General features: G+C 39.1%; 1 protein-coding gene across 1 annotated transcript in view; it reads left to right on the top strand.

The window, feature by feature from the left end:
• The window catches only part of IGF2R (insulin like growth factor 2 receptor), a 59,834-nt gene extending 44,731 nt beyond the window's left edge, over nucleotides 1-15,103 (top strand). Inside the window, exons 35-48 of the mRNA XM_074862966.1 lie at nucleotides 632-844; nucleotides 1,784-1,933; nucleotides 3,022-3,183; nucleotides 3,717-3,924; nucleotides 4,328-4,474; nucleotides 4,941-5,175; nucleotides 6,135-6,271; nucleotides 7,314-7,428; nucleotides 8,633-8,779; nucleotides 10,202-10,386; nucleotides 10,876-11,062; nucleotides 12,155-12,319; nucleotides 12,933-13,002; nucleotides 13,424-15,103. Of these exons, the coding sequence (XP_074719067.1) occupies nucleotides 632-844; nucleotides 1,784-1,933; nucleotides 3,022-3,183; nucleotides 3,717-3,924; nucleotides 4,328-4,474; nucleotides 4,941-5,175; nucleotides 6,135-6,271; nucleotides 7,314-7,428; nucleotides 8,633-8,779; nucleotides 10,202-10,386; nucleotides 10,876-11,062; nucleotides 12,155-12,319; nucleotides 12,933-13,002; nucleotides 13,424-13,825 (2,523 nt within the window). The 3' untranslated portion in view covers nucleotides 13,826-15,103. The remainder of the gene's footprint in view (nucleotides 1-631; nucleotides 845-1,783; nucleotides 1,934-3,021; nucleotides 3,184-3,716; nucleotides 3,925-4,327; nucleotides 4,475-4,940; nucleotides 5,176-6,134; nucleotides 6,272-7,313; nucleotides 7,429-8,632; nucleotides 8,780-10,201; nucleotides 10,387-10,875; nucleotides 11,063-12,154; nucleotides 12,320-12,932; nucleotides 13,003-13,423) is intronic.
• Nucleotides 15,104-15,450: the final 347 nt, after the last annotated feature.

The following is a 15,450-nucleotide window of genomic DNA, read 5'->3' on the forward strand; positions in this document are numbered from 1 at the left end:
TCTGATCACTTTTCACAGTGTATCCACAGTAACCCTAGCTATTTCAATGTGGTGATAGCTAGGTAGCAATGATGATTATTTGTCCTGAAATTAAACAGTGATTTTGTTAGTTGCTACTTATCTAATATCTAAACAATACTAGACTTCCCAAATTCCACATAGGCTGTCAGTAAGCTTATGTACTTTAAGAATGCATGAAGTAGGTTCTGAGGAAATACAGTGCTCAAGCCGTTAGCTTGCAATACAATAACTTTACATTGTTATAACCAACCTTATTTATTGGAGGTGGTCCAGTGATGTGTGGGAGGTGGGGAGAGGAAGGAACTGTAGGATCTACTTGGTCTACTGTGAAGGCATAGTGACTGTGTATGCTGGAGTATGCATGCCAGAGCTTTATGTCTTGATATGGTTCTGATATGGATTCCATTCCGTAAGAAAGTTTAAATGATTGAGGCTTCTTGTATGCAGCTTGTAGGTGCTTACTATCTGTAGACAAACAAAAATTGTAACAAATGCTGCTTTACTTAAATCAAATTTGAAAATTTTAAATGCAGCCATACTTCTGGCCCTATGAAGGACAGGGGGTGTGTGTTAATAAAGAATAAAAGCAATAAAACATACTTTCTTGTAGGTGAAGTGCTCAGTACTGAATGGCAGTTCCATTATTGACCTGTCTCCTCTGATCCATCGCACTGGGTATTATGAGGCATTTGTGGATGAAGATATAACAGATGTTTCTCCAGACTTCTACATCAACATTTGTGAGCCTCTCAATCCTATCAAAGATGTCAACTGCCCACCTGGAGCGGCTGTTTGCATGGTTCCTGTAAATGAATCGCCAATAGTAAGTACTATGCCTGGAATCACTGAAATGTTCATTTCCCTAATAGTTCAAAACAGTGTCCCTGCCTAGAGACCTGACTTGAACCAGAAGCTTGACAATGGGTTAAAGAAACGGAATATAAAATTAAAATCTACCCCGCAAAATTCCCTTTTATTGCTTTTTCCCTACAAAGAAGTATTTTCCTATCCTGAACCCTAGTGATTTTTTTGGGTGTCAGAAGATTCCATACTGTGATAAATATGAAAAATTACTACAGGTAACTTTTGCATGTAGTGCTGTGTGCCAAATATGGGCACTGGGAAGGATGCCTCCTAGTCTGCCATTCTGTGGCACAGGAATGGTGTGCTTGATTCTGCGATAACTGTTGCAATATGAAGCAGGGTGTGTCCTAGCATGCTCCAAAATGCGTTTAGTAGTTCCCTGTAAGAACTTGACAGTTGCATGAATAGCAAGCCTGTGACAGAATATTGGTTAACTTGTCTGTGTTATTACCTTGAGAGATGGAGGTTATTACCTTTCGAGGTCTTGTTTGTGAGCTGTAGAAGATGCACATAAATTGATTTTTTTTTTTTTTTTTTTTTCCCATGAACTTCCACATTGATCTAGGGACCTTACTCCATTGTTTACACTACACTATTTTTAAATGATGTGTTGGTATTTTGGCACAATGATGTAAAGAAAAAACTACCTGTAAGATGCATAACCTCCTTGGCTTTTGTCAGGCTTAATAGGAGAGTGTTTTTAGCTGCTCAACTTCGTGTTTTGTTAGGGTTGAAATATTACAACTGTTCTTTGAGTACAGAATACAGTTTTCAAAAGCACGATAGTTATGCTCCCATGTAAAGCAAACAGATGAATCTGAATTGATTGAATCTTTGGGCTGATCTGAAATCTAGATGTGTCTCATACGTCTCTTAATACATATTTTTGCTTGTGTAGGATATTGGTCGTGTTACTGAACCTCCCAAGTTAAATGAGGCAGTAAATGAAGTTTACGTCACTTACAACAGCACTACTCCTTGTCAGATAAACAACAAATTGAACTATACTTCTCTTATTGTATTTCACTGCAGCCAAGGAACTAGTCTGGTAAGACATCTATTAAACTTATGTCGATATTGGAGTGACGTGGGAAGCGGGTAGTAAACAGTGTTAGCTTTGTTTAAAACTAAATCAAGGATTTGTTTCTAGTATGTAAGGATGGACTTGTTTCAACAAGGAATATACTTAGGATTTGTATTCTTAACTACTTAAATATTTAATACTTAAATAGTTAGTATATGTATTCTTAACCAGATAAAAATTCATGGAGTGCATGAACTTTAGGTTTGAGTGTAGCAGGTTCTGATGGTTTCAAGGATCAGATTCCACTGAAGTAATGTAGTGATAACTTATTGCTGGTGTTAAACTTAATGCTGTATTGCACCTTGTCTAGGTCCAAAAGCTTGCACACTTGCACCACAAGCCAACACAAGAACCAGGGTAACTTTGTAAAGCTATTACTGTGAAATGTTTCCCCTGTGTTGTAACCCCTTCCATAATCATACACAGCTTTAAAAATCTGCATTTAGATACTTACGTTTTTATTTTGTGTTGACACCTGAACACTAAATTGAGGTTGCATGAATTTCTTGAATGCTTTAACAAACTGTAGAGAAGCACTTAGGTATGTTTGACAGACTAGAGCTTGCTGAAGATACTCAGTGGAACCATTTTTCATCCACACAGGATATGAGCTGAAACTCTAGGCAGCTCTGAATATTACACAGGCCATACTCATTTTTATTTAAAATATGACAACGGAAACAGCATTCTTTCTAAACCTTAACTCAGTGAAATTTCTCCATGGTAGAGAACATTAAGAAACGCAGCGCTCTTACTTTTGTTGCTGCTTGCAACTAAACTGAACGTCAAAATCTCAACCCTAATTAATAAGAAAGCTTGTGTACGTCAATTACTGCTTTGATTGTTTTCTGGAGCTAGGTAGAATGTACTTCACTTGTAGATTTTTTCGTACTGGTTGTAGTATAAAGGCATGGTGTTTGTCCTACAGTCAGTAGAGTCTAGCCTTGGTAATAACTGAGGTTAACTGTTGGAGGGCAGGGGGAAAAATGGAGAAAGAATAATGAACTCCAAAAATTAAGTCTAATGTATCTTGCTGTGTTCTCTGGTAACAGGGCAAGCCGAAGATGATAAGGAGACTTGACTGCAGTTTTGTGTTTGAGTGGGAAACTCCAGTTGTGTGTCCTGATAAAGTGAAAACTTTAGGCTGCTCTGTGACTGATGAACAGCTACACTATACTTTTAACCTGACCAACCTTTCTGGAAGATCATTTGAGGTAGTGTCTTTTGGTGCTGTGGTTTTTCTTTTTTTTTTTTTTTTTTTCTTTTTTAAATTGCCCATTGCTATCAACATTTTGAAGCTGAAGCAGGGATTTCTTTTAAGCATCCTAGGGTGTGAGAGGAGGCTGAAGCATGTGCTGCAGCTTTAGTCAGTGTTGATACTTGTTTGGCCTCTGACAGAGGGAATAATATTAGAGGGAATAACATCAGGTTTTTTATGTTTTTGAGAGGGAAATTCATGGATATACTGATGGGGAAAGGAAGGAGAAATCTTCACCTGTGGCAGAATCCTGAACATGAAAACAAGTCTGCTGAACACACTATATCCTTGGTCCTGTGGGTGTACTTTATGTGCAGTTTTGCCATATTAAGGAAGGCCAGACTTGCAAAGTTAGTTATCTTCTTTTCCTCTTGCATTATGCAAGTACTGCATGAAACTTGGTTTATAAAGCACTTGCGTGATTCTTTGTAATTATTAACTGTAGGCTCTGAGGCAGCCTGTTTGTGATGCTTCTGGATGTCCACACAGGTATTTTCTGGGTCCAAGAGTTACCATGTTGGTGTATGCAGTAAGGCAGCAGACTTGCCCCAGGGAAAATGCAAAGATGGGGCAGTGTGTCTGACATCTGAAAGTGGTGTGTCATCTTTTGGAAACATAAAGGAAATGAAAATGGACTATAGCCACCAGGATGAAACGGTCATCTTGCAGTATACAGGAGGTGATCGGTGCCCTCCAGGTGAGATTGAAGCAGACCCATTCTTTATGTAAAAACCCGTCAGCTTTTTTACCCTTAAAATATGAGGTTTTGTTGCAGTAGGAGGGAAGCAACATGGATTTTGCATATGTTAATAGAAGCACGTAGTTCCGTTAAATCAGGTGCATCATACTTATCTGCAACATCAATACTTACCTCCTAGAAGAGAGAGTGCAACTTTTCTGTAGTGATGATCATAACTAATTGTACACTACATCCTAGTTTTCTAATTGGGTTTAGACTCAATGTTTCAGTATTTTTGTTGTCTGCCGCTGCCTGTGACTTTTCTGTAGTCTTGAAGGACAGGCTTTGGATATGGTCCTCAATATGGATATGCCTGCTATTCTATTGCGTCTTACTAAAAGGCTATACCTTTCCTTCTCAGTGACTGAAAAGGGAGAGCTTTGTGTGTTCCCCTTCAAGTACAAAGGGAAGACCTATGAGGAATGTATTACAGAAGAAAAGAATAGGCCATGGTGTGCTACAACTGAAAACTACCAGGGAGATGGAAAGTGGGGATTTTGTGGTAATGGTAAGACCTTCCTATACTTCATGTGCAAGGATCTGAGCTAACGCAGGGAGTTAGACATTATCAGGCTGTGCAAAAGACCTCTGGTGCAATACAGTGGAAGTAAAGGAATAGGAGTGTGTTGACAAGGAATCTATGGGACAAACCTGACTTTACTCAAATGAGTGAGCAAAATACTTTTGAAATAAAAAGTTCATGCTTTTAGATCGTGAGTGTTCAAGTCATAAGTGGTGACTGTGCTTTGGAGATCAGTCCTTTTGGAAGGAACACTACTTTCTAAAAAGCATGAAAGCTAACCTAGGGAATAAAATTGCTAGATAAAGCATTTGTGCTTCTTTGCTAGTTGAAGCAGTACCTGATTTAAAATTTTTGTTGATACAGCAAAATTGCTACACTAAAATCCATACATGCCTGAAATCCTCTTGCAAAGTATTTTTTCCTTCTTTTTTACCAACCTTCCCCCTTATAGCAACTGCAAGAAGGGAATCTACCATTATCTTCACATGTGATGAAAATGCTGGTGTTGGGAGACCACACCTTCTGAGTGAGACACTTGGCTGTGCTGTGACATTTGAGTGGAAGACTCAGGCTGTTTGTCCTCCCAAGAAGATGGAGTGCAAGTTTGTCCAAAAACACAGAACTTACGACTTGAGAATGCTCTCTTCCCTGACGGGATCATGGATCTTTTTCCATAATGGGAACTCGTGAGTAATGAGCAACTCCCAGGGAGCAGCATGCTAATCAATACAGTTGAAGTTGTAATGTGGCACAGTACTTCTGTTTGGTCCCTGTTCAGAGTCTCTCTAAATTGCTGACAGTGTCTTGAAGCTGTCAATGCTTAACACTGCATATAGACAAAAAACCAGAAAGGAACCCATTTTATCAGGAGAGGATGAATAATTACTGTCTTCATCCTCACCCCTCTATTGGTAACCCTTTTAAAAGGATGAATAAGTCTAAACTAAAAGTTTTTTAAAGGCTTTCTCTTAGAACTGCTACCTTAAAGTCATTTTGTAGTTTAAATGCAATTTTTTGGATTCTTAATCATGTTGAACAAAAATCTTAATGACTCAAGTGTGTAACTTTTTGTCTAAAGTTTTAAGTAGGGCTTTTTTTCCCCCATTCTTCTAAGTATCAACCTAGAGGAAAATAGGAATGAATGGAAGTCATCAACCTCTCCAGCCTTCCCCCCTCCAGTTAGCAAATAGAAATGAACTGATAAGGATGAGAGCATCTAATTCTAAACGTATGATAAACTGTGGGGTAACAAAACTGTTTCATTCACCACCTTGCTACTAGTTCCTCTGTTCTAGTAAAACTTAACAGGTATAGCTCCGAAGAGATGCTTAATTTAGGATAGTACTATAACCTTTGTAACTGAAAAAACTTTTGGGCATTTCTTAACTCAGTTCCAATTTCTCGTTTTGACATAGGTCAAAATTAACTAGTGAACTAATCTGGTAAATGATCAATTTTTTTGCACAGAGTCATTTACTTGGAAAAGATAGAAGTAATCTGCTTAGTACATGCTTTATTCTGTCAACTAGAGTAATTAATTTCTTCCAATTTAGCTAGCTTCCCATGAGGATTCTAAAGTTCATATCATTTTTTAGTTTAGCCTAAATTAATTTTAAAGAAGTTTTGTCTACCATGTTCTCTATAGGTACTATGTGAATCTCTGTCAGAGGGTACATGAGGGACCCACAGGCTGCCCTGAAAGAGCCAGTATTTGTAGGAAAAGCAACAATGGAGATGTTCAAGTTCTTGGACTTGTTCATACACAGAAGCTGAATGTGACAGGTAGAGTTACTTTTGTTCCTGTAGAGAGCTAGAGATGGTTAAATGTTACAACCTAGCTATAATGGTTCTTACATTATGGTGAAGCCTTTATTTTGAAATACCTTTCAAAGTTAATCTTCTGTTTAAAAACAAAACCAGTAAAGGCTACTACTCAAACTTAAAAGTGGTGTTTAAGTCATGAGAAAACATTGAAGCAAATAAACAGTGTTGTCATTAAAGCAGTAAGTAGTGAATTGTCCATTTGAACATCAAGAAACACTTTTACTGTGAAGGTGACTGAGCACTGGCACAGGTTGCCCAAAGAGGTGGTGGAGTCTCCTACCTTGGAGATATTCAAAAGCCATCTGGACATGGTCCTGGGCAGCTGGCTGCAGGTGGCCCTGCTTGAGCATGGGGTTTGGAACAGATGACCTTCAGAGGACCCTTCCAACCTCAACTAGTCTGTGATTTTGTAATTGTGGGAGGGGGAGTTATTTTTGTTCATGCTGTTTTGAAAGACTTGTTTTATGTCCACTAACTTCTTCAATTAAAACAGCATGTGAAAGATGACTAATTGACTTCTCTCTTAAGAAAAGGAATAAAAAAAATCTCAACCTTACCCAAGTTTTCAGTTTAAAGAATATTTTTTTAAATCACTGCTGAGTTTGTGAAATTGAGGGAAACTTTCCATCCAGCCACAAAAACAATGGGATGTTTTGCATGTGTTTATTGCCTGAGTTCATTTATAAATGGATATCTTCATTTACTCTTATGCTTAAAAAATGTCTCAGATGTAAACATTCATTATGACCATACTGGTGACCTGAACACATGGTATGATGTAAACACAAAGGTGTTTGAGGAGTGATTTGATTTTTTTTTTTTTAAATGATCATCAGTGTGAAGGCCTCAAATTACTGAAGTGCTGTAACTGGTATGTGGTCTGTGCAGGGGAAAAAATAATCTTAGAAGTTAATCTAAAATAATGAAGTCTGGAGAATGAGCAAAGGGAATTTTACAGCTGCTTACAGAAACCTTGAGGGTTGCCATTTTTCTCTTCTAGGTGACACAGTGTATATTAGTTATTCCAGTGGGCAGGAATGTAGGAAAAACAAGAAAGTAACGACAATTATAGAACTGAAGTGTGCAAAAACAGTTGGCCTGCCTGTGCTGCAGAGGTGAGTGAGAAATTAAGATATCATTGATCTTCATGGTTTGTTCCTTTGTACCTCTCCAGTAAACTGTAAGTCTCAAGACAATCCCTAAAATAATCCTTGGCCTGTACTTGTAAGGCATGAATCTTCTGGAGTTTCTGCACCTGTTACTTGTGTAAACAATTGTATTCTGTATTTATCTTAAATTTTCTGGGCAAAAATGTAAGCATTCTACTTCCAAATTAGATCTGACAGTGGCTGGGATGCTGTTGTTTTCCATGTCAGTTGTAGTACAACCACTCTTAACTTAGCTCAAAATCTGTTTAGTAGAGAACACTTACTGTAGGTAAGTAATTGAGCTAATAAAATATGGTTTATTGTTGCCTCAATACAGATTATTTAAAAGCAGTCCAAAGTAAGGTATATATGCATGATCACAAATACTAAGAAAGCTTGATGGCTTTTTGCTTAGTCTTGTTTTGATTAACTGTGTATTTAACTATATATTGTTTGTAGACTTGGGAAACTGAGCAAGATGCTCTGTATGAGTCTCTTTAACCAAGTAACAAGTGATAGGACAAGAGGGAATGGCCTCAAGTTGTGCCAGGGAAGGTTTAGACTGGGTATTAGGAAGCCTTTCTTTACAGAACGGGTTGTTAGGCGTTGGAATGGGCTGCCCAGGGAGGTGGTGGAGTCCCCATCCCTGGAGGTGTTTAAGAGTCGCGTTGATATAGCGCTGACGAATATCGTGTAGGTGAGAACAGTCAGTGTTAGGTTTATGGTTGGACTGGATGATCTTCAAGGTCTTTTTCAACCTAGATGATTCTGTGATTCTGTGAACTAGGCAGTAAAATCTCACTAGCGTATACTCCTTGTCCTAGTTAAATAATGTGCAGCACATTAAACCTGGCAAGAGCAGCCTGACATGTTTGTTAACTAAAATATTCTGGTAAAACCCTGTGATACACACTATGACTTCTGGAGCTTTTGAAGTAGGAAGTTCAAATGCAGCCAGGTCTTTTTAGGTCTCGGAACTGTAGAAAGTGCAGTGTAACTCTTCAGGTAGCTGCTTTTGAGTACTACTTGGCTATTTTAGCTTATTCCTGGCATGATGCTTAGGCAGGACATTCCCACACATGGGTTAGCAGCGATGTGTATTCCCTTTCTCAAGTTAGTAAGCACTTGTTACTGTTTCCTGGAATCATGAGTTGTGTCTGTTATTTGGTAGGATTGATGAAGAAAACTGTGCTTACTATATCGCTTGGGACACACGTGCAGCTTGTGCTGTGAAGCAGCAGGAGGTGGAAGTGGTGAATGGAACAGTTATTAATCCTGCAACTGGGGAAAACTTCTCTTTAGGGGATGTTTACTACAAGTAAGTAAAAAAAACCCACCCCCCAAAAAAACCCTCCACCCAAAACAACACAACCACAATAACCACCACACCTTAGTCCTGCAGAACTGTACTGCAAGAAAAGAGAGCTTGGTGTGAATATTCTGTGTTGCCTTAACACTTCTTAACTGTCAAGTGGAAATAGCGCTGAATTCACCTTGTACCGATGACTGACTTAAAGGCGTGATTAATAGTGCAGCTCACAGCTGGGCTTATAGCTTTGAAAATGTCCAGGTGTACTCAAGACTAGTCTAAAGCCTGCACATACTCACCTTGATGTTAGAGCTCTACTGTGGGCTATTGGTCTCTTCCATAGTGTGTAGACATTAGTTCAGTGCCAGAGAACTTGATATTTTTTTTTTCACCTGGAGTACTCCTTGGCTTTTTATGTAGCACCTTTTTTTCCTGCTCAGATGATCCATATGGATGATTCAGAAGCCTTAGAAGTGAGGAAGGACAGCTCTGGAGGAATGGTCAAGTGTGACTGAACTCTGGAGAGGCAGGGGAAGACCAGCAGTTACAATGACTGTACTACGTATTGCACAGACTTCTGGTCCAGAATCTCTTAAAAACTACTATATTTAATGTCAATGCTAGTGTTATGGAAGGAAATCTGCCCATACTAGTGTTATGGGAAGAACAAACTCTACTTGCAGGGCATAAACCATTATTGTGGAGGATTAGAGTAACTGAGCAGAAGTGTTGTGAAAAACCTGCTGTGCAAATGTGGTGATAGCATTACAAGCTTAGAGAAAAAAAAAACAAAAATCAAACAGGCCTGGATGAAGGGGGAGAGGAAGTCAGAACAAAAAGAAAAGTTGGTGTAATGTGAGATTAAAGGCAAGTCATATTTGAGCAAGCTCAGCCTTTGAGCAGGTGGCTAGAACAAATAGCTCTGAATCTCAGAGCATTCTCACTCTGACCAGCAGTGTGAAAGGATACAGTTGTAAATACTACTTCGGTAACACTTATGGTGGAACTAGTTACCCTTCTGGAGAAGACAGCTAAGCTATGCTATTTATCATGGCTATAGAGCACGCAGTGTGGTTCTTATGGTCAGTAGGCTAGCTTGTGTATGAGCTGCTGAATCATGCTTTTGATTCCAGTTTATCTTAACCGTTTGGAGGTATTTACATGTTCATACACCCATTGAGGGTAATATAACTAGAAAAGCTTGCTTTTTGTGCTTTCTTAGATTATATTTATGCTAAATATAATCCTCGTTTGTAACGATCGGGGGGAAGCCTCAGTCCTGCATCTTTTCTGGTTGTTGAATCAGTCCCTCCAACTTGCTCTGGAATCAGCCAGTGGGAGCAGCTACTGCTGTTGCCAGTCTTATGTCTTGGGAATAACCTAAATCTGTGAGTTCAGACTTAAGGAAAGACCTATCCTCTGTTTCCTCAGGTTGTACACTGCTTCTGGTGACATACGGACAAATGGCGATAAATATGTGTATGAAATTCAACTTTCTGGTATAAGAAACTCAAGTTTTCCAGAATGCTCTGGAGCAAACATCTGCCAGGTTAAAACTAATGAACGTCGCTTTCGGAGAATCGGTTCTGCCAGAAAAGCTAAATATTATGTTGAGGGTAAGTACTTGTTCACTAGCCAGAATTGCCTGATACTCCGTGTGAATTGCTTCATCAGAAAATGGTACTTGTTTCAACATCTGTGCTAATCCATTTCCGTAAAGGTATCCAGAGTCTGTGTAGCAGAATTGAGGTTGGTTGGGTTCTTTTACTGTGCAAGTTCAGTTGTGAATGTGGCCTTAATAGGGTTTGGGCTTGACACTTGTTGAAAGACTTTGGTAGAAACAATGCAAGATAGAAAACTTGGTCTCCTGTTTTCCTCTGCGCTCGTGCTGCCTAAGCAATGATCTCCTTTCGCTACTCTTTCTTGTGAAGAGCTTAGCCCACTGTTCTACAGTAACTGATGGGATCAGCTACATAAAAGTATAAACTCGCCTGCAGATACTGCAAAGTGTAAGCTTTTACTGCAGAACATAACTCTCCAGGGTCTAGCGTTAATAGTGTGTTCTCCAGGAAGTAGTAAACTATAAGGTTTTCTTCTCGTTGTAGATGATGACTTGGATGTCATATTTTCATCAGACTCCAGATGCGGTAAAGATAAATCAAAGTTTGTGTCTTCAACCATTTTCTTCCACTGCAGTCCACAAGTAAAGGAAGGCATCCCTGAATTCCTTCATGAGACAGCAGATTGCCAGTATTTATTTACCTGGTACACATCTGCTGTGTGTCCATTAATGTGAGTAGTTAACCATTTTCTGAAAGCAGCTCTTGTCAGCACTTCTCAGCTAAAGGGCTCTTCTGTATTTGTTCATCACAGTGATTGTGGAAAAAATGAGAAGCTAAAAAACCAGTGGACTCATGGGTAGATGGAATTGGTGTTCATGTATATAATGTTTGGCACATGACCACTAAATAAAAGCTTGCCAAGTTAATCTGGACCTAAAGCTGCTTGTTTGAACAGGAAATGGAGAGGCATGGTGTGGAATTAATATTGTTCTCACTAAGTAAAACCTACTGTAGCTAACAGAACATGCTGTTTCATGTTACTGAGAGGAGTAACCAGTATTTGGGTAAGGTTTTTTGTCCTTTTTGCCTTATTGTCTGGAAAACTTTAAAGCCATGGCAAGGACTGACCTTTCTATCTGCCTACTTCTTTAGGCTGGAGTGAAAATCATTACAGGTTTTAGGAATAATGAGGCATTTCTGCAATTAATTATGATCACTTATCTACAGTTGCAAAAAGGATTAATGAGGTGACAGTGTTGAAAGCAGAGTGGCTGTATGTAGGTGCTTACTGTCATTGTTGACATGTAGGCATCCTCACTGCGAAAAATGGAGTGACTACTTCTAGGACTGTTCACTTTCTGGCTGCTAGCTTGAAAATACAGGGAAACTGTTTATTCAGGTTTAAACGGGCAATTAGCTATTGATATGTGTAGTGCCATAGTCAACTGGAAGGTAAATAATTGCTGTAGCTTTTGCTGCTTGCTCAGGTGTAGGTTTGGTTCTAAAATAGCAGCTTTTTGTGGATAGCTGCTTCTCTGTAAGCTCTAGAGTGCCTAATCATGCACTTCAGTCTTGACTGTAATCAGTTTTATGCTCCGTTGGAAAGCATACCGGGATTTAGGCACAGTACATACATTTTTATTTTTTCAGTGACTTTTAATTAAAATGAAACCCCCTGAATTCAGTTCTTTACAGCTGTTAGGTAGGACTGACAGGACAGCGGGGCGTGTTTAATTTCTTTGAATCTGCTGATTCTAATCCAGTTTGATGCAACTGGTCAATAGATCTTACTTGTCCTTTTCTTCCCAATTTATGTTATTAGATCAACCAATGATCCAGGAAGCAATGAGCACCAGACTGATCAGGAGGCCCAAGTACATAAAGGCCTTTCAAGGAGAAGTCAGGCTGTTGGTGCTGTGCTGAGTGTCCTTCTGGTTGTTCTCACTGCATGCCTAATAATCTTGCTATTCTACAAAAAAGAGAGGAGGTAAGAAGTGATTGGGAGGCTTTAGAAGTTCCTTTGGTAGGACTTGGTTTCCTCAGTGAGAAGGAAGTAGTGAACTTAGACATCTAAGTTCTGATTTTTCAGTTGGCACTATCTATCAACTGTCAAACTGCTGGGTTTTTTTGTATTCCCAATTACTGAAGGCCCATGTAAAGAGGGATGGAGTACACAATTGAATTGGGTTAGTGTCTATTGTGGACAGCTGCCGATTTAAGGAGGATAAAACAATGTGTTGATACTGTTAGTATTTGATATCCCTCTCCTTTCATGGTGTCAAGCTGGAACCATAAAACAGCAGCAAGGAACAAGTGCAAGCCCTGCTCATTCTCTGCTTTCCAGACAAGTTTGGGGTTTTTTTCCCTTAGACATAAAGGCCAGAGGTATTTCAGAACAGTCACGCTGAAGCTGTGGTAAGGGGGAAGATGTCCATCATCACGGGACTGAATTTTGTTGGAGTGGTTCAAGGTCAAGTGTCCCTGTGTGATAGCTTGCTTGGGGAAATGCTTTATGTTGATGGTAAAAATCCAGCGAAGAAAAGTGAGGGCTAATAAGGGGGATACAGTCTCCCTAACGCAATCTTCTTCCCCTTCTTTAGGGAAATTGTAATAAACAAGATAACGAACTGCTGCAGAAGAACATCTGGTGTTTCCTACAAATACACAAAGGTAATACAGTGGCAAAATCGAAGGTTTTGTTTCTTGTCAAGCTTTCTTAATATGAAGATTTTATTAATAAATAAATAAACTCCCTTAATTCCTAGTTCCTCAGTACGTGGAAACCATTCTGTATGGCCACATAGCAAGACACACCTACATTTATATTGTGAAATGGGAAAGAAAGATAGAATTGAGGAAATGAAGAGCAGTCCATAAGTAGCCAAATAACACATAAATATACAGGAAGAGAAAGAAGTCTGTTTCAGACATAGTGAAAAGCAATAGTAACAGCATGCTATGGCATTATTACTATCTTATGACTAAGTTAAACCCAAGGCTATGTGTGGTGTGGGGTCTGACAATTGGGGAGATCAGTGTGTGGCAGAGTCTAGGGTGGTATATGTAGTCTCCACTTGCATTTTTCTTGCAGATAAACAGTGAAGAAGAAGCTAATGAGAATGAAACAGAGTGGCTCATGGAGGAAATCGCAGCACCAAATCAAAGAACAGCAAAAGGAGGGCAGGAGAATGGTCACATTACTACAAAGTCTGTTACATCTGAAGCCTTTACCTCTCTCCATGTGGATGACCTGGACAGTGAGGATGAAGTGTTAACCATTCCAGATGTAAAGATTCAGACAGGAAGAGGACTAGACAAGACGAAGCACCCACAAAAGAAGCCACCCAGTCTTGGGAGTGATGACAAAGCTTATTTGCTGAATGGAGGAAAGGAAAGGAAAGCAAAAGCCAAGCCAGGCCAGCAGCAGGCACAGAACTCTACAAATACAGTATCATTTCATGATGATAGTGATGAGGACTTGTTGAATGTTTAATAATCCCTCTTGTGCCTAATCAAAAATATATAGAGAGAGATTATGTATAATGGGACAACATTTCCAACCAAATATGAGGACTTCAGCCTGAAAGATTTTTCTGAATTTTGCCTTTAACAAGAAACCATTGAAAAGGGAAGAAGAGAAAGATTTCTTGGTTGTTTACAATGATCTGTTCAGTAATGACTGGATTTCTAACATCCAGTTGGCTGAGTTATGTTGACTCTCTCTAGCCAGGACACTTTTTTTTTTTTAAAGCCTCAGCATAGATGTTAAATGCTTAAAAAAAAGAAATCTTTGAAAGGAAAGGACTAAGGCTCAATGAAGCCCCTGGCTCCTGAGACTCAAGTTATCTGACTACTAGCATTTTAACTCCTTGTATTTATTGATCCTCACTACTCAGGTTTGCTTAATAGCAACATGTTCTTCCTGCCGGCAGGGTATTATTCTTTGGATTCACCCATCATAAGACAAGGAAATATATAACTTCTGTGTGTTGGGATGATTTGATGTAAATTTTAGAACTGGTCTTAATTTATCCTGTAAATTTGAATATCCATTCTAATTTAAACAGATCATTGGTTCAAAGGTATTGACTGAAAGGTACAACTCTGTATAGCTTTAGCCTGAAATGGTTGCTGTTCTTTGCATGATTTTTTTTTTTTTTTTTTTTGGTACTGGTCTCATGACTGACTTCATCAGTATTTGCCTAAGCAGCTGACAAGCACCCAAAGATTTTTTTTTTTTCCGTAAATTATGGCTGGACTAGGCTGACTGCACAGAGAACCAGAGTTTTCAGTGACATAGAGACAGAACTCCTACAATACAATCTGCACTGCCCAGTTTGTCACCACCAAGAAAAGCCCAACAACTAGAGGAGCCTTAGTCGGCACAATGCCTCTCTCTGGTATTAACTACAAGAAAAAAAATATGGGCCAATGTTTTCTGATAGCCTAAGTTCTAGCTCTTATGCTACAGTCCTGGCCATGGTCATTGATTTGAAATGTTGCTGGCAATGAATGCAAGTCAAATTTCCTCTTGCTCTTCTCCAGGTGTTTCCTAAATTAAATTATGGGCAATGGTAGGGTTTCAAAGCATCATACATGCGTTGGTCAGAATTTTTTGAAACTTTTCATTGTTCCTTTTGGCTGGCTTACTCAGTTTCAACAATGGTTTCTTTTTATAAAAACTCCATTTTGAATCAAAATAGTGTAATATAAAGTATTCAGCAATTTCAATAAAAGATATGAAGTGGGTATTCCAAATCCCACATCTCAAGTCTGTAATCTTTCTTACACTAGTCTGTAATACTGCTCATCAGCCTGGTGATACGCTTTTTTGCTGTGATAGCTAACATCTTAATCGCATCACTCGGAGAACTGACGTTTGATGACAAAGATCAGAATATATAGGTGAGCCCCAGTGGTGTATGTTTTTTTTTTTAATCAGACTTGGATTTTCTTCCTCTTGTATTGTTACCAGTGAAATTGTAAATCAAGTTTGGTTAAAGCTGCATTTTGTCATACTTAAAGATGACTGGGGGGCTGGTGCACCTCCCCTGTGAGGACAGGCTCAGAGAGTTGGGTTTGTTCAGCCTGGAGAAGAGAAGGCTCTGGGAGACCTTA

This window comes from Strix uralensis, chromosome 3, assembly GCF_047716275.1.
Source record: "Strix uralensis isolate ZFMK-TIS-50842 chromosome 3, bStrUra1, whole genome shotgun sequence".
Lineage (NCBI taxonomy): Eukaryota > Metazoa > Chordata > Aves > Strigiformes > Strigidae > Strix > Strix uralensis.